At 43.0% G+C, this 21,210-nt stretch overlaps 1 protein-coding gene across 1 annotated transcript in view; it reads left to right on the forward strand.

Annotated features, from left to right (window-relative positions):
• The window catches only part of cfap61 (cilia and flagella associated protein 61), a 48,286-nt gene that overhangs the window by 23,608 nt on the left and 3,468 nt on the right, over positions 1-21,210 (forward strand). The window contains 7 exon segments of the mRNA XM_065964059.1: positions 3,284-3,391; positions 3,997-4,165; positions 5,077-5,236; positions 8,062-8,354; positions 10,129-10,456; positions 20,483-20,565; positions 20,697-20,908. Coding sequence (XP_065820131.1) covers positions 3,284-3,391; positions 3,997-4,165; positions 5,077-5,236; positions 8,062-8,354; positions 10,129-10,456; positions 20,483-20,565; positions 20,697-20,908 — 1,353 coding nt within the window.

Below are 21,210 nucleotides of genomic sequence, written 5' to 3' on the forward strand. Positions count from 1 at the left end.
CAGTCTGTCTACCTCTTGAAAAGTCTGAAACCCACAAGTGTCTGCACATTAAACACAGACAGCAAACAGACGTTTAACTCAAAGTTCTAGTTATAATAACATGCATTAAAATGATTTTGCTCTTCGAGAAATACTCCAGATTCCACAGAAACCCTGAACCCGAGGAGAGCAGCGCCTCACACTGAAGCTCCTCTTTCATTCCTTTATCGCCTTTTATTCCAGGAATCCACATCTCTGCAAATGTCACTTGACTGCGGGTCGGACGTCTTACATGTTTTGCCTCCGTCCTCTCTTTGTGAGATTAACCGCTCCGGCAGATAATAAGAAGCACGCCGAGCTGCTGATTCAGAAACCTGCCGATAGCTGCCAGGCAACCGCTGCCCGCCGTTGTTTTTTATATGAGCGAGATCTCACAGCTCGCTGAAACTGGCAGTGGCTGGCACGGTGATGATGATGGCGGGGCGGGGGGCACGCAGCTGTCCGAGGCCTGGCATTCAGCAGGGGCCAGCGCTGGGCCCCCCCCTTTAATTAGCCACTCCACTGTTTCTCCCCCGTCAGGGATCTGCTGTGGCGATCTGTGTTTGCTGTCACTAATGAGTTGACTAATGAGGCAGTTAGTGTCCGCTGGACTAATGGTGAGGCGGGCGACGCATTGAGAGCGTGAATGATGGGTCAGTGTCGGCCTGCTGGGGCCCCCCTTATCAGCCCTGCCCAAACGTCCACCCCCCTTCCCAAACACAACACAGCTTTCCATGTGCTCATTGATTCCAGTCCAGCAGCCCCCCCCCTAAACTCCATTACTGTGTGGGACGGGGTCAGACAGATAAAGAGCTCTGCTGCGGCTCGGCCCCTCTGCTCGCCGTGGTCAGGCTGCAGGGTCACCCACGGCCCGTCTGTCACCGCCTGATAACACAGCAAATCCAGGACTTCTGATTCATCCAGACGCCAATAAGAGGCCTTAATGCCTCGGTGCGGCGCTGCAAATCCAACCTTCTGGCACGGATTAACAAGGAAAAGTTTGACTGCACTCATTGTCTGGTGCTCGACTGTTGTTATTCATATTTTACATGTTTACGTCAAAACTCAAGGATCAGTAATGAACGCTCCAGATCATTCACTTTACATCCGTCTGTGACCTCTGCTTTGATCTAATATTCTGAAAAACTGTTTGGGAAGATATCTTTTCTTTATGAGTGAAATATTAGAACTAAAATGCCTCAAAGGTTTTTGCTTCCAGTGAGGAAAATTCAGTCTGTGTTGAATTCAGCAGCCATGAGGTGAAAGTTGAACTTCTTATTTCTTTGCTGAATTTGTCCTGTGCATCTCACAACCGGCCGAGCTCTGCAGGTTGTCACATCCCTCACACAGTGAATCCCCTAATTGCTAAATGCTGCTACGACATGAGTAACATAACACAGTACTCCCACCCCCCCTCCATCCTCCTCCATCATCCGGTCAGTTTACCAGATCTTGATGTCTGGTTGTTTGTGGATCTGTGCCGGTGGGCGTTAATTTAGCAGGAAGCTGAGATAAGAGCAGCGCAGGAGGCGATCAGAGGCGTCGCTTTGATAAGGACGGTCACTGCGAGGTGTACACACACTCTGCTATTCACCGCTCCAAGGAGCTGGAGCTGCTCTTATCTGCTGCATAATGTCCCCGCAGGCCGCAACAAAGGGAGCTCATTTGCATCACAAAAGACGTTGTATATTGTGGACAGTAAACACACAAGAGGGCCGAGGGGGGCCGGTTCAGGATTTCTTCATGCTCATCAATTACATCTGTAGACGGGGAGGTTTGAAAACATCCACCTGAGAAGATCCTTTTCTTTTGTGCTTCACTGGATTTGAAAATCTTTACATTTTTTTCAGCATGGACCTTCAAGCTGTGAATTTGTTTTTCTTAAGGTGGGAACAGTTGTGACGGATTTAAGTGTTGACATTTGTTAATCAGAAATACTTTATTAATCCTAGGGGGAAATTCACACAATACAGCAGTAGAGATAAAATAAAATAGAGATAATAAAATAAGCAGTAAAATAAGCAATAAGTACCAAGTAGGTGCTACTATAATAAGATATATACAAGATAAAACAATATTTACATTCTGAATGTACAGGATGAACTGTGTTAAACAGAGTTTCAGAGTTAAAAAGTCATCGGATAGTCAATGAAAAAAAAAAAGAAAAAGGCGAACTACTCAAAAAGACAGACCATTAAGAGAAAGGAATGATTCCAAAGAGTGGGAAAATAAACAGATGCACAAAAGGACCCTGAGGTAACAGAACTACAACACAACTTCAAAGTGCTGCAATAAAAACCAACAACTCCTACGTAGTGAAACAAAAAAAGAAGACCAGAGAGAGAGAGACGCAAAATCAAAACAAAGACACACAATAACAGGGAAACACATAAAGTAGTAATAAAGACAAAGACATGTTTTCAAAGAGGAGACACAAAATATAGCTGCTTTCACACCTGCAGAAATCTCCTGAAAGTCTCCAGAAGTATTCAGTCTGAGCGTCATGTGTGAACACAAACAGCTGAATGTTTCTCCTCCGGCCTCCTCGTATTTATTCTGCAGAAAGTCAGAGTGAGCTGATGTGAGAATGCAGCAGGATATAATCAGCATGTGTGAACAGAGGGGTCAGGAGAATCTCCGGAGCAGTCCTGATCTAGATTTAGTGATCTAGATATTTTCAGGAGTGCAGATGTGAAAACGGCTTAATAGGAAAAAAAACCCTCAAAGAGACTAAAAACAACCCTGAAGAACCTTTTAAAAAAATCCAATAGATATGAAACATCATTCACCACACGGGTAAGAATCTCTCTCTTGTGTACGAGGGCTTCGAGGATCTTCATGCGTGAACTCAGGAGCCCCTTTGTTTTATAATCCACTTTCTCGTTGGGACCTTTTGAACTCAGCTTCCTCTGGATCTGTCATGCTATGTTACTGTCTGCTAAACAGTGTGGAGAATAAAAAACACTTGAATCAACAGTCAAGGATAATCACTGATTCTCGTCTTTGGAGACTTTTTTTTAAATGAGCTTCTATTCTTTTATCTTCAACATAAAGAGAGTTTAAAGTCCAGGCGTCTGTGCAGAAGAATCTAAGTCTTCATGTTTACCTCACGCCTTCCTGGAGCCTAAAGAGTGTTCATCATCTTTTCCTCTTGACACTCCTGACCCCTTACCCGGGCTCTCTGAATGAATCCCCCCCCCCCCAGCAGACATTCCTCTCTGCAGCCCTGAATGTTTAAAGGATAAATCACTCACTCTCGTTGTAGCCCTCACCTGAAGTTCAACAACCTGACTCTCGTCTCCACGCATGGTTTTCCACACGACCGCAACAACCACCATGACGATGACGACGGCGTCGGATTTCTCTCCACAAGGTGAGTGATTGAATGTGTCGTGGCATCTCACTTAAAAAAAAACTCATTAGATAAAATACAAAAAGAATGTTCTCAGAAGTGTTTGACCTGAGTTAATGCTTTATGTATTATTGAGCTTCAGTCGCCATTCACAGCTACAAAGAACAAGATGAAGTAAACCTACCTCAAATTAAATGAATATCATAACATGGAAGACATAACGAGGATGAATACTGTGTCGAGTAGATCATAGAAGAAGAGGGAGGTAGTACGTAAAGGTCAGGGGCAAAAATTCCATCACCAATCACATTAGAGGACACTAGAGGTCTTCTTCATGTGATGACCTCTGCTCGTAGCATAGATGAAGAAAAATACTTTGGTCTCGACTAAAGCAGAGAGGACGGTCATGACCCGCCTCCCAAGGCCTGACAAAAGTCACCATGTTGTGTGTAATACTAAACTAGTAATGAGGAGCTGAGGCGAGGGACTGCCCAGGTCAGACCAGTGACCTGCAGGGACACAAACACACACAGACAGAAGGGTAAAAACACAGGACCAATAGACGGAGCATCTCTCGGGCAAGGCAGCATAAAGTTGTAATGTTTGTTTTTCTCCACTTCCTGCAGTCATGCATACAGCCGCAGAGACCTGGCCCAGCTGCCTCTTCAGTCCTGCCTCGCGGTGGTGACCGGGACGATGGTGGGCATCAACAGGAAGTCCAAGTATGTCCGCGTCTCCAACGGGAGGAAGGTGGCCTATGATCACCTCATCCTCTGTACGGGCCTGCAATACCAGGTGAGACCACCAGCCCCCCTCTGTCGGCCTATCACATGGTCTCTCTTATGGGATGAAGAGGTTAAAGCTGTTACTTGTCAGTTAATCAATCAATTATCTGGAGAAGCTTTATGAATGAAGACGGCGGTGGTTGTGAAGATGAAACAGTTCGATGGTGGCTGCCGGGAGTCAGGGGGCGGTTATCAGGAAATTAACCGCATTCTTATTCAGTCTTGTCTCCATATAAAACAAATAAGACTCAGCATTTTATTTCAATACTTTTATTGCACATGTCTTCATGACTGTGATTCTCTTGCCCATGTCCTTATATGGGTGCACGCTCATGCATATCCATACACACACACACATTTTTTCCTTTGTCTGAGTCATGCACACAAGCAAACGTTTTAATAGAAAAGAATGGAACAAGAAACCCTGGAGGAACTGATCAAAAATTCATAATTTTACCGAGGGTGGGGGGCGTGGGGAATCGTGGGTGCATGACCTTATTTTGGTCATAGGGGGAAATGATGGGCCTTTCTTTTTTTTTTACCTGTCATTGCACCAAAAAGAAATGCAATCACTGTGATTACAGACTGGGATGACATATGTTGTAAATGCTTCAATATTTGTGTTTTTTTCCAAATTTAAACGAGTTGTATGTGATACAAACTGGCATGTAAAGGGTTAATTTTTTAATTCCTAACGACCAAAATCCATTAAAAAAGTGACACAAATTGTCCTCTGATCATTTTGTGGTCATGATGAGCGATTAGGAAAAATTTTCTAAAGTGGGCACAAACGGTAAACACGCTGCTTTATATTATTCTACAATATTTAAAATGTTAAAGAAATCTGTCACGCCTCCTTATCACGATTTAAAGACCTGAGCTGTCGTACTTTATCTGTGTGTGTGTGTCGTGACTCTGAAGGTGCCCCTGAGTAAGCCGGTCACAAACAGCCAGCTGCAGAATCAGACGGCTCCCCGAAGACACACCGAGCCCGTCCCCTCCAACCTCTTCACCCTCAACGACCTCCACGACTGCAGGGCCGCTCGCCGCTGGCTCACTGCCAACTTTGTGGAGCTGGAGGGTGAGTGATTACTGAAGACACACACACACACACACACACACACAGAACCTGAAATGAATCCTGTAGTAGTGTGTCATTACTCAGCCAGTCAGCGCTGAAGTGCTCCGGTATAATTAGCTGCTAATTAGCTGCAGAGAAATCTTTCATCTCTGTGAATCAGGGTCGGCCTCTTCCATCCATTCTCCATTATCATATCACTTTCTGAGAGCCGGGCTGTTCAGAGCACGAGAGCAGACACAGTGTCATTAAGCAAAATTAATCTGCCCTCTGAAGGAATTGTGCCCAGGATCCTGAGGGGGGGGGGGCTTTTATACTTACTAATTAGTTGATCCCAGTCATAAAGAAAAATCCATTAATAAATGCTAATTCACTGCAGCAGACAGCGTGTTTATTTCCATATTTTAATAAAATCAGCTGAAGAGAACAGAGTGAATTAGAATTTTATAATAAGACTAAAGCAGACTGTATTTGTGTTCTGTCTTATTACCAGCTTTACATAATATTTGATATATTTAAATACTCAATCTAACAATGTGTCTGTGCCTCTCACTGCTTCATAACACTCACACTGCAGGAGGAAAACTTTAAAAACACTTCACAAATGTAACGTTTCATGATGTTATGTTACATCCTCGGTCTAAGGGAACGAAGACACATCATGATAAGTGACCCCCGCTCTTCCCCCTCCCAAGAAAACCAGCAGACCAGGTCAAATTGATCTATTTTTCGTCTCCCTCGTCTTTCCTAACGTGCAAAGAAAGTAAACACAAGTAAACAAAAATATCTTAGATCCCAAGCTGGTAAATTGTGGCGTTACAGCAGCATGGTATCAAAGCAAATAAAACTATATAAGAATAGATACAGAAATAAGCACTTAGAATATAAAAAATAAGAATAGGAATAGATTTATACATCAAGGATTTAACTTAACATTCCTACTGGTTTAAAAAAATAAAAAAATAAATACAATATTTATTCAGGTAGTAGTTAGTTAGTAAAACAATAGGGATTCTCCCTCCTAGTCACTGATGTGTGGCACATAAATATTTACAGTGTCTAAGTTTACAATAGCATCAACAACTCTATTTGATCTAACACAAACAAACAAACTGAAACAACTTGTGGCCTGTAGACAGATTCAGAAGACCGGCAGAGGAGGCTGCAGCAGCTGAGTTTGAAAAGCTGGTTTCAACCAATCAGCAGAAATGTATATACATAAATCCAAACACATTGACACTCACACACAAACATAATGCACAGAACAGGAACAACAATAAAGAAGATGTATAGAGATGAGTTGTTAGCAACCTGAAGAGTTCTGGGGGAGACTGGAGTTTTTGAGCTGCCACAGCAAAAGCAAGAGCACCACTGGATAATGATTGAAATGAAAAAACCTGTAAACCAGGATCAGTTCTAGTGGTAGTACACAGAGTTCACAGGAAAGAGAGCTGTGAAATGTAGACAAACCGTTGAGGGGTCTAATGGTCTTAAAGCTTCAGCTGCAGCAGTGCTCCCTGATTCAGCACCACGGACAGAGACACTTAGAGAGGGAATGTGCTGTGGACTCCAGAACGGTGCTTCAGCGTGGTGTCAGATGCAGAGGAAACATTTATTCATACTTCTGTTTGTCTGATTAGAGGAGACGATGGTTGACATGACTTTGTTATGTGTGCAAATGTACATATTATGATCTAGGGTTTAGAGTTTCTTTTGGCTGATTTATGGTTCTGAGAAGGATATAAAAAATCAAAACGGATGAGCCTAAGTTTAAAAAGCTGTACGAACAATGGGAGCTTCTTAACAGAAATAGCAGAGCAGGCTTTTACTTTGAAAGGTTTGCAGGAAGTGTGGCCGTGCGCTATTATAGCTGAGGACCACACGAGGCTCACGGTAAATTCGACGACCCTCCTCATGAAGGACCTCTGAAACATCCCGATCCATTTGTTTGACCATCCTGCCCTGTGGATGACATCATCTGGTCTCAGGATATCCAAAAACTGACATTTTAGAGAGAGAGAGAGAGAGAGAGAGAGAGAGGGGAATGACATGCGGCAAAGAAGCCACAGGCAGGTTGGATTTGAACCCAGGCCGTCTGCTCCGTACATGGAGCTCCACTAGGCTACTGGCTCATCCGCTTTTGACCATGAAAAAGAACATGAACTTGTTTGAACAGTTTTGATTTTCATATTTTAAAACAAAAATCAAATAACCCCTGAGGTACATGAACCTTTAGGGACAAACATTTAGTGAACTCCAGCTGCAACAAAGCAACATGAAGGTACACTCCTATAAATTCATGCACATCTGAAGTCCCCCCGGGGGTTTTTTGTTTTCTTTCTTTGTCCCACATACTGTCGGCCATGATGACCCCGCTGCTCTGGAGAGACTGTACTCTAACGTCAATACAATCAGTGAGAGATACAGAGCACGCACTCTTCTATAGGAGACTGTATGTTCTGTAAAACAACAAGAGGGCTCCACTGAAGAGCATGCATCAAAGGATGGATTCACGCGGCACAAACCTATTCTTTTATTGTCTGATTTCTATCTGTGGTTCAGAAATCTGAGGGGCCTCTCGTGAAATGTGCACAGCGCTTCTAGTCCTCTTCCAAGGATTTTTGGAAAACATATTCTTGATTGAAAAAGGGAAATAAATGGTACCATGTCTCCCCTTTTTTCTTTTTCAAATTGAAGCTTGTTGGTCAGAATTCAGTTCCTCCAAATGACACAGCTTCTTTTTCTTTATGTACTTTTTTATTTTACAGCATCAAAAATACAGTTTAGGTTGATTTGACTAACTGGACACGTCCTTGTTTCACTCACAGAGAACGCCATCGTCTACGGTAACAGCATCGACGTTTTCACCACCGTCGAGACTCTGCTCGGCCTCGGCGTTCGGGGATCTCGTATCCATCTTGTTCATCCACCGCTCGACCCCAGCGTCGCCTGCTTCAGCGAGCCTCCAGTTAAGAAGGCCGTTTGCGCATTCTTGGAGGAGGCCGAGGTCCGGGTCCATCATAACTGCGTGCTGGCTCAGATGAACAATGGAGATCACCCTGATCCTCTTACCTCCGTGTCGTTCACCACGGATGCAGAGCCTCTCCACCTGCAGTGTGGAGTAAGTTTCCAATGCCTTTAAAAAATAAAATCTGTTTTTTTTAAATATTCTCCAAACAATGGTTGGTTACTGGCCAGGCTGTGTGAGAGCTGAAACACTCACAAACAACAGGCTGGATTCACCGGCCTGCAGCTGCTGGTTTGGGTGCTAATTGTCCTCCTGGATGCATACTCAGTTTGTCAAACAAAAAGATTATTATGGTGCTTTTCCTGTTGTCATTGTTTCAGAGAGTAGAGGATTCTACCGACGAGCTCTGGTTTGTTTTGGTATTTCTTTGTTTAAAGCAGAAGCTCCCTGTAGATGATGCACTATTGTTCACTCTGGATGTGCTGACAGAAATGTGGCACTATAGAGATGTGGCCTTTTTTTTTTTTTTTTTGACAATATGTTTATTGTGTTTTAAACATTTTTCCAAGACACACAATTACAATTAAATAAATAAAAAAAATAAAAAAAGATAGACACATGCACATATATACAAATATATAAAATAAGGGAGGAAACAAATAAAATATAATAATACAAAATAAAAAAAACAAAAAGCAACATTAGTAATAATAATAATAATACATTTTATTTAAAGGCGCCTTTCAAAACTCTCAAGGTCACCTTACAGAGCAGAGATAAAAACAACAAAGTAACAACGATAAAATTAACATGAAAAACACACAAAAAAACACAAATGTACAGGATGTAAAGGAGTTATGAGACCGGGTGGAGAATGATCAGACTGAATATGACAGTTTAAAAAAGATGTGTTTTGAGATGAGATTTGAAAATGGAGAGAGAGTCAATATTACGGATTTGTGGTGGGTTACTGTACGTATTAAATAAAAATAACCAAATGGAGTACATTGCCATAGATGATTTGTTAATCACAAATATTCTGCCCGAGAACAGTTTCTGCAAAAACGATCACAATTACAGACATTACCAAGTCTTTACCAGCCTAGCTCTGCCTATGTGACAGACCTTCATCCCGAAGAAAATGAATATATAGGCCCCAGATATCGTCAAATAATTCTTGTTTGTCTTTAAGTGTGTATGATATCTTTTCCAGAGCGAAGAGATGTGGCTTTTTTCAATATAATCTTTGGATTGTCCCTTCATTTGATAGGGCAGCTTTAGAGAGACAGACAATAAATGTGAGGAGTGAGATTTGGGAATGACATGCACCAAATAGGGTCAGGACTGGGAGTTGCCCCCGCTTTCTTCCTGACAGCCCCAGGGTGAATTAAAGATGTGATATTCTGAATTTTAAATTAGCAACAAAAGCCAATTAAATTTACCCTCCGCAAAAATATATTGTTGAGTGATGGCTTCCTCAAAAGAGAGTGAAGTCAGACTCCCTCTGGATTTGTTTTTCTTAGCTCTGTGTTCACGTGGATGGGACGATGCTTCCTTCAGTTTGTTTATGTTTCCCTCCGGGGCTAAAACTCGATTCATACATGTTTTTTTTTCTTTGAGTGAACCCTTCCCTGTCCAACTGTAAGCCCTGCCAGCCCACTCAGGGAAGCTGTTTCTAGAGGATTAATTACAGAATTGGCACAAGAAAACAACTGAAGGAGAATCGACGACAGACCAAAAAGACAAACTGAGAATTATCAAATCAACCCTGTGATGCATGTCGTTACTTGTAATTGATCCAAAATTCTTGTTTTCAGATGCTATTCCTCAAACAAAGTGATTCCCCGATTTGAAAACCAGGGTCATTGAAAAGGACCTGCAGAGACAGAAAGTGTGAGTTACTAAGTTTTAAATGTTCTTCTTTCAGGTTTTCATGAATCTCTCCAACAGAGGAGTCGGCTACGACGCCTTCAGAAGCATCAACAGCTCCTTCCTGGTCTTTGACCGCAGACTCGTCATCAACGCCGCTTTCCAAACCAGCGACTCAGCCATTTTTGGTGCCGGACCTCTCACCAAATTCTCCAGCCGCTACCACACAGACGAGTGGTCGCACGCCAACTTTAACTCCAAGGAGGTGGGCCGGGACCTGGCGGCTATGTTGCTGCCTCTGTTCGACCCAACGCTGGAGCCTGCAGACGAACATCAGCCCGGAGAAGATTGTCTGGTACCGATTTACAAACAGGCCAAGATCCAAGGTGTGATACAAAACTTATTTAAGAACTTAGATAGTTGATAACAAAATGATTTATGTTCTACATCAGTCTTGAAAAATGTTGTCTGTTTGTGACTTAAACTTTTCAACAAATCCCACATGTAGCCTTCCTGCACTAAAACCATAATGTTCTCATTAGCGCCCTCCTATGGCTGGAGGTCATGTAACAGCCTGTGATACCTTTCAGTAAATAGATGTCTAAATAGATGTCCCAACTCAGGTGTGGCACCCTTTGAACGCCACAGCCTTCGTAGCCTTTGTAGACCCCTTAGCCTATGATTTTAAAGATCATTTGAAGTTTCAAGGCCCCTTTTTGACCTACAGTATTTGTAGCGATTAGATGGAGTTGAAACCAACGTTTTATTCACCAGCTTCAGAGTCCATCAGTCGGTTTGAATTGGTGCACGATGATGTTGGGCCAAGCTTTAATAATAATATTACATTTAATTCACAAAGCGCTAGTCATAGGATGCACCAGATGAATCATTTGTTGGGCGCTCTTTCGAGGAGCCTTCAAAATGGGAAAGCCTTCTGTAGGAGCCTTATTGCTCATCATGTTAAATTTATGGATGCATGTAATACTTTTTGTTCATTGGATCTGGGAGGGGGAGGGGCTTGTGGACTTAATTGGGCTCAGTTCGGACTAGTAGAGAGTGGAGCCACACAGTCTTTTGACCTCTCTCTCCTCATCTCTCTTTTTGTATAGTTTTGGACTAACCTGTATCTGTTTTTTGTTTATTTAAGTTTAAGTAAACATTTAAACTTTGATCATTTGGTCCCGTGGATTTTTTGGATGAAAATTACTTAAGAGAGGAGTTCTGGGAGCGTCAAGCTACGGCTTCATTCAGTGGATACCTACATTATTAGTCAAAAGACTTGCTCTGCATGGAAACGGATGAAGGAAAAACTAACTTTTCACGGATTTCACGGATGTTTTGGAAGGAAAACACGCTGTAAGTTGTATCTTTTATGGTTCTGCCATAGTCTTTGGATTGAAGCTAGCACACAAGGACCGCATGGGTGTGCGTGTGTGCATGTTTGTTTTACTGGTGTTACGAGGACAGAACATCACAAGACTGACTGAAGTGGAACTCACGTACGTAGAAAGCTCATTCTTCAGCCACCATTTCTGCTAAATAAGTGTGGAACTTTCACTCGTCATGGAGGATCAGGACAGTGAAAAACGAAGAGTAAAAATGACGGAAAAGGCTGTAGAAGAGCATAAGGCTAAACAGGTGAATGCACGCAGGCACAAGCTATCCCTGCTAACAAGCGTGGAAAAGCAAATTGAGCAATTAATGGAAGATGATGCTAACGTGGACATCGTGAAAAATAAACTACGTGTTGACTTTAATGGTTTGCAGCAAGAATTTTGTGACCTAAATTCTAGTTTGCAACGATTTATGACGGAAGCAGAATTTTTGGAGAATCAAAAGAATTAGTTTGATCCTAAAATTAAGTCAATGAATGATTTCTTCTGGAAATGTGAAGAATGGATGAAAGAGGTCATGAAGCGTATTGAACAGGCAGAAGATAGTAAGTCTACATCTTCGAAAACGACCACGAAATGTCGAAGTAGACCTGAATCACAATCTGGAAGTGTGTCGTCATCAGCTTCGTCAGTCAGGTTAAAGGCAGAAATGGAGCGTGCAGCATTACAGGCAAAAGCTAAAGCTTTAAGGGATAAATTGGCGATAGAAAAAGAAGAAGCAGATTGGCATGCAGAAAAAAGATGCAGAGAGGCTTTGCTGCAAGCAGAAGAAAAACGTCGCGAAGCAGAGTTTGAAGCTGAACAAAAAAGAATTGAATCTGCAATAAAGGCCAGAAAAGAAATGCATGCTATGGAGACTGCTCTTGCTGAATCAGATGCAAAAATGGAAGTTTTGCAAAAATATGAATACACACGAGCAGACATTAGTGTTTTTGACACTGATGCACAGTTTGCTAAAACGGAAGTGGCGAATGCTTTTCAACCACCACCATTACTTGACTACTCTAATCCCAAGTACGAACACTACGAAAATCCAGCAACACGACTAAGAGCCTCAATTGCTCAGGAAGTCAATAATGGACCAGTGCTTGATAGCTTATGCAAAGCCATCTCTCAGCAAGCCAATGTAACAGAATATCTTGTGAAGAATCACAAAGCATCATTACTTCCTGATCTCAACATTCCAACATTCAAGGGTGACCCACTTGAGTATAAATCCTTTATCAGATCTATTGAACATGGTGTTGAAGGCCGCACTGATGATCATCGTGACCGTCTGCAATTTCTGCTGCAGTACACAATTGGACAACCACAGGAGTTGGTTAAGAGCTGTATTCACATGGAACCTTCCGCTGGTTATGCTAAAGCCAAACAAATGCTAAAGGAGTTTTTTGGTGATGACTACAAGATAGCAGAAGCCTACATAAAGAAGGCCTTGGATTGGCAGACAATCAAGTCAGAAGATGGGGTTGCACTGCAGGCATTCGCATTGTTTCTAACAGGCTGCTCTAACACTATGAGAGATATTAGTTACATGGAAGACTTTGATAACACAGCTAACATAAAAGCACTTGTTAATAAGCTTCCTTACAAGCTCAAAGAAACTTGGAGAAAATCTGCTTGTGACATACAAGAAAAGACAAAGAAAAGAGCAAGGTTTCAAGACTTAGTTGACTTCGTCACCAAGCAAGTTAAGTATATGTTACATCCGCTGTATGGAAACATAGAAACCACTACAAGCATAAAGGATCAAGTACGACAGAAACCGAAACCACAATGTTCGGAAACATTCAAACCCAAGAAGGTATTCACAACAGCCATTGTTTCCCCCAGAACTGAAAACAGAGTCAATACGGATAACAACAAGCAGGTAACGTCAAAATCAAAGCCTGTAACAGTGGACGCAAACAGCAAGCCTTGTGTTTATTGCAAAGGAGAGCAACACAACCTCACAGTTTGCAGAAAACTCAAGAGTAAGCCACATAAAGACAAGATTGACTTCTTGAAAAGCAAAGGTCTGTGTTTCGCATGTTTGAAGCATGGTCACATGAGTAGCAGTTGTAAAGAAAGGATTCAATGCGACGAATGCTCTCGACTGCATCCAACACTGCTGCACAAAGATTCACAAGAAGAAACAATGAAACAAAGTTGTGAGCAACAATCTATCTCGAGTGCTCTTGTACAAACCACTGAAACCTTTAGTGTCACTGGGGCCGGTAAGGATGATTGTGTTCTATCAATCATTCCAGTCTGTGTCAAGGCACAAAAGGGAACCAGGACAGTGAATACGTACGCATTTCTGGACCCTGGTAGCTCTGCTACTTTTGCTACAGAGTCACTGATAAGTCAGCTTAACATACATGGACGCAATACAAGCATCTCATTACGAACAATGGGAAATGAATCTGTGGTGAACAGCCGCATTGTGACTGGACTGGAAATTAGCAGCCTTGAAGGTAAGCAGTTTTTTGAACTTCCAGAGGTGTATTCACAAGACAACATCCCAGTAACCAAAGATAATATTCCCCACCAAGAGGATATTATCAGCTGGCCTCACCTAAAAGAGGTGAAACTTCCCACTATAGAATCAGAGGTTGGATTGCTCATTGGAGCAAATGTTCCCAAGGCGATGGAGCCACTGGAAGTGGTCAACAGTGTGGATGATGGACCATATGCCGTGAGAACAATATTAGGCTGGACAGTGAATGGCCCTCTGAGAGGTGGAAGTGAAATGTTGGATTCAGACAAACGGACAGAAGTTACTGCAAATCGAATCTCTGTAGCCAGGCTAGAGGAGCTCTGGCAACTGCAGTTCAAGCAGGACTTTCCTGATGCTGGACAAACTGAAGACATGGAAATGTCCAAGGATGATCACCAGTTTATCAACATGGTGTCGCAATCATTACAACTTGTGGATGATCATTACACTATTTGCCTTCCGATGAGGAACAAATCATTGTACATGCCAAACAACCGAACAGTCGCTGAACAACGTGTGTTGAACTTACGGAAAAGATTCTCCAGAGATGTCAATTTTTACGCAGAGTATGTTGCTTTCATCGATGACATCATCAAGAAAGGCTATGCAGTGAAGCTTGACAGTGATGGTAGCAGGCCAACTGATGGGCGTACGTGGTATTTCCCTCACCATGGAGTCAGACACCCAGTCAAGCAAAAGCTGCGTGTTGTCTTTGATTGTGGAGCGAGTTTTCAAGGAACATCGCTGAACCAACAGCTCCTGCAGGGTCCGGACCTCACAAGTTCTCTGGTGGGAGTCCTCCTGAGGTTCCGACAAGAAGCTGTGGTGGTTATGGCTGATGTGGAGGCCATGTTCCACCAGATAAGGGTCAGCGACAAAGACACAGATCTATTCAGGTTTCTATGGTGGCCTGAAGGGAACTACAACCAGGAACTTGTTGAACACAAGATGTTGGTCCACATCTTTGGTGCAACATCTTCGCCAAGTGTTGCAACTTTTGCGCTACAGCAATGTGCAAAAGATTTTGAAGAGGAATTTGGACAGGAAGCTGCCAAGACGGTCAAGAAAAACTTTTTCGTCGATGACTGTCTTAAGTCAGCTATTGATGAAGACACAGCAATCAAGCTTTGCACTGATGTGAGAAGCATGTTGGCTAAAGGTGGATTCCGTCTAACAAAATGGTCAAGCAACAGCCAGAAGTTGCTTAACTCGATTCCTGAAGAGGAAAGAGCACAAGGATTTAAAGACCTGGACTTGGATGACTGCAGTTTGCCAATAGAGAGAGCGTTGGGAATCCATTGGTGTGCTGAATCGGATCAGTTCAAATTCAAGCTCAACCTCAAAGATCGACCACACACAAGGAGAGGCCTGCTCTCTCTTGTCAGTTCCATCTTTGACCCACTGGGTTTTCTAGCTCCTGTGACACTGCCCGTCAAAAGAATCCTACAAGATCTCTGCAGGCAGAAATACAGCTGGGACGAAGACCTGCCAGAGCATGTTGTGAAGATCTGGAAAAAGTGGATCTCAAGTTTGCAACAGCTGGAGAAGTTTGGAGTTGACAGATGTATCAAGACAAAGCAGTTTGGTACACCAGTCTTTGCACAGCTACATCACTTTGCTGATGCAAGCGAAGATGCCTATGGTACAACAAGTTACCTACTGCTGCGTAATGCATCTGGAGAAGCCCAATGCACCTTGGTGATGGCTAAGGCAAGGGTCGCACCTTTGAAGTCTCCAACTATACCAAGAATGGAACTTACTGCGGCCACAGTCTCAGTCAAGATGGACAAGCTTCTGAAGAAAGAAATCGAACTTGAACTTCAAGACTCAATCTATTGGACTGACAGCACGGCTGTGCTAAAGTACTTGAACAGTGAAAGCACAAGATTCAAGACTTTCGTTTCTAACAGAATCTCAGCAATCTTGGATCACTCTCAGACCTCTCAGTGGAGATATGTTAATACCAACTTGAATCCTGCTGATCACGTGTCAAGAGGACAGACTGTGGAAGCATTCTTGAAGAATGAAAGCTGGCTTTCAGGCCCAAGTTTCTTGCTCAGCATACAAGACCAGTGGCCTAAGAATCCAGACCCTGGAATGCTTGATGTTGATGACCCACAGGTCAAAAGAGTGGCTCAAGCACATGTCATTCAAGTGCAAGAGCCCAAAGATGTGATGGACCAATTGATGACTTACTACTCATCTTGGACAAATCTAAAGCGTGCAGTGGCCTGGTTTCTTAAGTTGAAAGATTTGCTTAAGGAACTGAAAGCAAAGAGAAAAGAAACAAACACATTACATGGTGAAAGCAGAGTGAATCAGTTCAAAAAGGCTTTCAAAGGAACACAGCTAGTCTGTGAAGATTTAAATGAAGCAGAAACTGAAGTCGTGAAGTACTGTCAGAAGAAAAGTTTCAAAGAAGATTTGACAATGCTCAAAGAACATCAAAGAGTAAAGAAAAACAGTTCACTCTACAAGTTGAACCCAGTACTCCAAGAGGGAGTCATTAGAGTTGGAGCCAGGTTGAGCCGTGTGGCAATGCCTGATGATTGCAAGCAGCCAGTCATCTTGCCAAAGGATTCAGACATCACAAAGCTTGTGATAAGACACATTCACGATTTAACAACTCATGCTGGAAGGAATCACATGTTGGCTCAATTACGTCAAAGATTCTGGATACCTGGAGCGAATGGAGCCATCAGGAAGTTCTTGTCGAAGTGTGTCCCCTGTAAAAGGTTACATGGAACTACTGGCAAGCAGCTCATGGCAGATCTACCAGAATGCAGGGTCCTGCCTGACGATCCTCCATTCACAAGAGTAGGTGTTGACTACTTTGGCCCATTCCTGGTGAAAAGAGGAAGACGGCAAATAAAGAGATATGGTGTTATCTTTACGTGTCTCGCCATACGAGCAGTACATCTGGAAGTCGCATCTTCACTTGACACAGATGTGTGCCTCAACGCGATCAGGAGATTCCTTGCAAGAAGAGGACAAGTCAAGGAGATGTACTCGGATAATGGAACAAACTTTCGGTCGGCTGACAGTGAGTTGAGGAAGTCAATCAAAGAATGGAACACCAGTAAGATCGCTGATACCTTGCAACAGAAGGGTGTCCAATGGCACTTTAATCCTCCTTCTGGTTCTCACCATGGAGGAAGCTGGGAGCGGCTGATACGCTCAGTAAGAAAAGTTCTTAACATCACAGTGAAGGAACAGGTTCTTGATGAAGAAGGTCTCCATACCTTGCTGTGTGAAGCAGAGGCAGTCATAAACAGCAGGCCCATCACAAAGGCATCTTCAGACCTCAATGATTTAGAGGCCTTAACACCCAACCACCTGTTGTTACTGAAGGTTAATCCAGAGTTACCTCCAGGTGTTTTCAACAAAGACGACCAGTATGCTAACCGCAGATGGAGTCAGGTCCAATATCTTGCGGATGTCTTCTGGAAACGCTGGTGCAAGGAATACCTGACACAGCTCCAAGAACGTCAGCGATGGTTCGCGCCTGGAAGCAACTTCTGTGACGGTGATGTGGTGCTGATTGTGGATGACACTTCACCGAGAAATTCATGGCCACTTGGAAGAATCGTGACAACCCAGCCCGACAAGAAAGGCCTTGTTCGCCAGGTGAAAGTGAAGACCAAGACTAATGAGCTATGGCGTCCAATAACCAAGCTTTGTCTTCTTCAAGAAACTGAGGACACTTGATCTGTGCTGGAAATCAAGCCCTCAATTAGGATGAGGCGTTGATGATAATGGAATAGATCCTAAGCCAAGTATTCGATGGGACGAAGAACAACAAGAAGTTTTCTTTAGTTTAACATAACATGTGGGCTCTTTTGATTTAAGTTGATGTTTTTGAGTAATTGTTTCAAGGGCATTGATAACAATTAGGGGCCGGTAATGTAGGAGCCTTATTGCTCATCATGTTAAATTTATGGATGCATGTAATACTTTTTGTTCATTGGATCTGGGAGGGGCTTGTGGACTTAATTGGGCTCAGTTCGGACTAGTAGAGAGTGGAGCCACACAGTCTTTTGACCTCTCTCTCCTCATCTCTCTTTTTGTATAGTTTTGGACTAACCTGTATCTGTTTTTTGTTTATTTAAGTTTAAGTAAACATTTAAACTTTGATCATTTGGTCCCGTGGATTTTTTGGATGAAAATACTAAATGTGCAGCTCCTTAAATGGGAACATAGCAACGGTTTAGCAAGTTATTTCCCCCCCAACAACCTCAAGGCTAACACTGAGCATCTTCAGAACTTTTAATCAACTTGGAAAAAAGTGACACAGAAATGAGAACCGTGCTTCATTTTTTTTCCAAAACATATTCTTCACTTCATTTACAAGAAAAAAGGCTTAAAAGATGCAGACTATCTGCTCTGTTTTTTAAGATTATGTAAGCACTGCAGCTCTGTTAGACAGAAACACACAGACACTGTCCTCGGATGTTCTACTGGACCGATAAACCCAAACACACAAGTTCATCTTTTGTGGTGATTTGTGATGATTCAGTCAGGAGAGAGAATAGAGCTCTTAGAAATCCACCTTCTTTTGTGTCTCAATTAGCTGTTCTTAAGTCCATATGTGTTTTTGTAAGTCGTGAAAAGATTCCTTCACATACATCTGCAGAATTCGGTGATCGATTTGTTCTCAGGGTCGGTCAGTTTCCCGTCACCCGTGTCCTTCCCGCTGTCCGTCTTTTTGTCTGCTTCTATCTGAGAGAATTTGCTCTGCCAATATTTTTTGCTTTTGTGGAACATTTCTCCAATGTTTCACCCTCCCACCCACTGTCGATGTTATTGCGGCCTACACTCAAACTGTAGCGGTGGCGTAACAATGGCGTATTGTGCTGCTGTGTATTCACCGAGTAACCAAGGCCACTCCACGGGTTTACATAAACACACAGCAGCCCACTCTGCTGCGCCCTTTCTCTCTCAAATGAAACACGCATGAACTTTTTCACAGGCGTTTCAATGTTCTGGGAGAGCAGAGAAGCATCTCAACATCACCGCCTGCCATCTGAGTTCATCACCTCAGCCCTGTTTTTTGATGTTAACAGGGAAATGCATGTTATGATGTTGTTGATCCAGTTTTTCTGCCAGAGCATCTTTCAGCCCTGAAAAGTACCATATCTGAATATCATTTTTCTGAAAATACCCTCTCTTCCAACTCTGCAATTCACTTAGCAGACGCATTTATCCAAAGTGAGGTACATCAGAGAGTAAGTACAGCACAAGAAAAGATCTAGAGAGAAGGAGACAACGTCAGGAAGAGCAAACAAAGGAGCCTTAAAGGAAGAATGTTCCACATGTTCCACATAAATAAATCCTAAAGTCTCTCCTGTGTAAATGTGTCTCTGAGTCCTGACTGTCTACAATGAGGGAGAAGCTCGAGTCCCGCTGGCTGTGTTGTTGTCAGAGCCGTGTTTACATGGACGGGACGGCCGGCTCCTCCCCTTGTGTATAAAAGCTGTTTTAGTCAAGAACTAGAGAGAAGAAGAAGAACATACTCACTGATTATTTGGATGTTAGTAAGAGTTTTTAGATCACGCTCATTCTGTGTCAGTTTACATGAAATGTGAAGCTACGAGCTAACTAAAGAGCGCTAACATTAGCATGCTAACACAACAATGTGAAGCTACGAGCTAACTAAAGAGAGCTAACATTAGCATGCTAACACGACAACGCAGGACACAGGTGATTGCAGCTCGAGCAGAGGACGATTTCGTCCACCGCTTGCGCTTAATGGTGCTTAATTATTAAAATAGTCCCTCAGTGTTGGAGGTGTGTCTCTGGAGGAGAGCGGAGGCTTCAGTATGGAGGAGGCGTGGCCAAACAGCAGTTTGTTTTGGTTTCATGCTGGTGCTCAAGGGCGACATCTACTGGATCAAAAAGTTGCACATTCTTCCTTTAAGTCTGAAAATACGCACAGGCAGGAGCTGACAGGAAGTTCCCAGAAGGAGAGCACAAAATCATCCTAATTATCATCATCGTCACCATGAAAATCATTAAGGTCATGTTCATAAAGAGCTGGGTCTTTAGCTTTTTCATAAAGGAGCAAAGGGACTCTGCGGATGGAATGGAGTTTGGTAGTTTGTTCCACCACCGGGGGGCGACAGAGGAGAAGAGTCTTATTTCTGTGTGGGTTATTAGCATGGCTGTGACTTACATTTAGTTTAAAAAATGTCACTCAGTTTAAAGATGTGGAAAGGAGGTGTGAAGAAATTCTAGTCAGATCATAGATTGAATAAGACATGGTCCAACATTATTGTAAATGCTACTTGACTCTCGAGCGTTCAAAAAACAGGCAGAGAGATGGAGCTGAGGGCGGCAGCCTCAAGCATCCTGACACGCCCTTAAAGTGCACATTTATGAATAACTCTCAGGCTAATTAAGGCTGAAACAGACGAGTGAGAAAACATGGCAGCTGGTCATTGAAGCTGCATTTCTTTGTGGGTGCACAGAACTATTTAAGCAACTGTGACATCACACCTGTTTATTTTTGAACCCACTGATATTTCCCCGCTTGTCGTCAGGTGGGACGCTGCCCGGAGGTGTTCACTACCTGCACTTTACAAAACCGTCTCCAGCCAGCCTGCCAGGTGCTCCTCTGAAAAACGTAAGGTTTATACTTTATAACAACACGTCTTTGAGAGGTCACAGTCTGAAACAATAGAAGTCGACTCATGGTTTGATTTAAACTGAAATGTAACTGATCTCTCATTAACTCGTGTTTTTATACGTTTAAAGTTACAGGACAAAGGCATCGCGACCGGACAAGCGGCGACAGGAGACTACTTTTGTTTACGCCTGGACTGCTACGAGCTGGTGGAGACGCTCACCTGCTACTCCCTGAAGCCCCTCCCCGTCTCCAATTACCTGAGTCTGTACGGGAAGCACCAGCAGCTGCTGGGCCAGCTGTCCACCTACTACTACAAGAGCCTGATCCCCGACCTGTACAGGTGAGACAAAGAGGTGAAACTTATCATCCATTCAGAAAAGTCTGCAGATAGTCTGAAGGAAGCAAATCTTAACTTCATTAAATTAACTTGACTTTTTCCATAAATACCTTCCAGTTCTACTCACTACTAGGACTAGGGCTTGTTTGAGACTGACCTCTAGTGTGAGGTCAGTCTTTCCTGAAAGCCTGCCCCTGAAAAAGTCCAGATTTGTTATTCACTAATGTCCCTCACATCCTGAAGAAAATACTTCACTGTATAAGTTTTGTGTTAAAAAAGGGCAGACATCTTGCCTTCATGTTGCT

Source organism: Labrus bergylta, chromosome 15 (assembly GCF_963930695.1).
Source record: "Labrus bergylta chromosome 15, fLabBer1.1, whole genome shotgun sequence".
NCBI classification, from domain to species: Eukaryota; Metazoa; Chordata; class Actinopteri; order Labriformes; family Labridae; genus Labrus; species Labrus bergylta.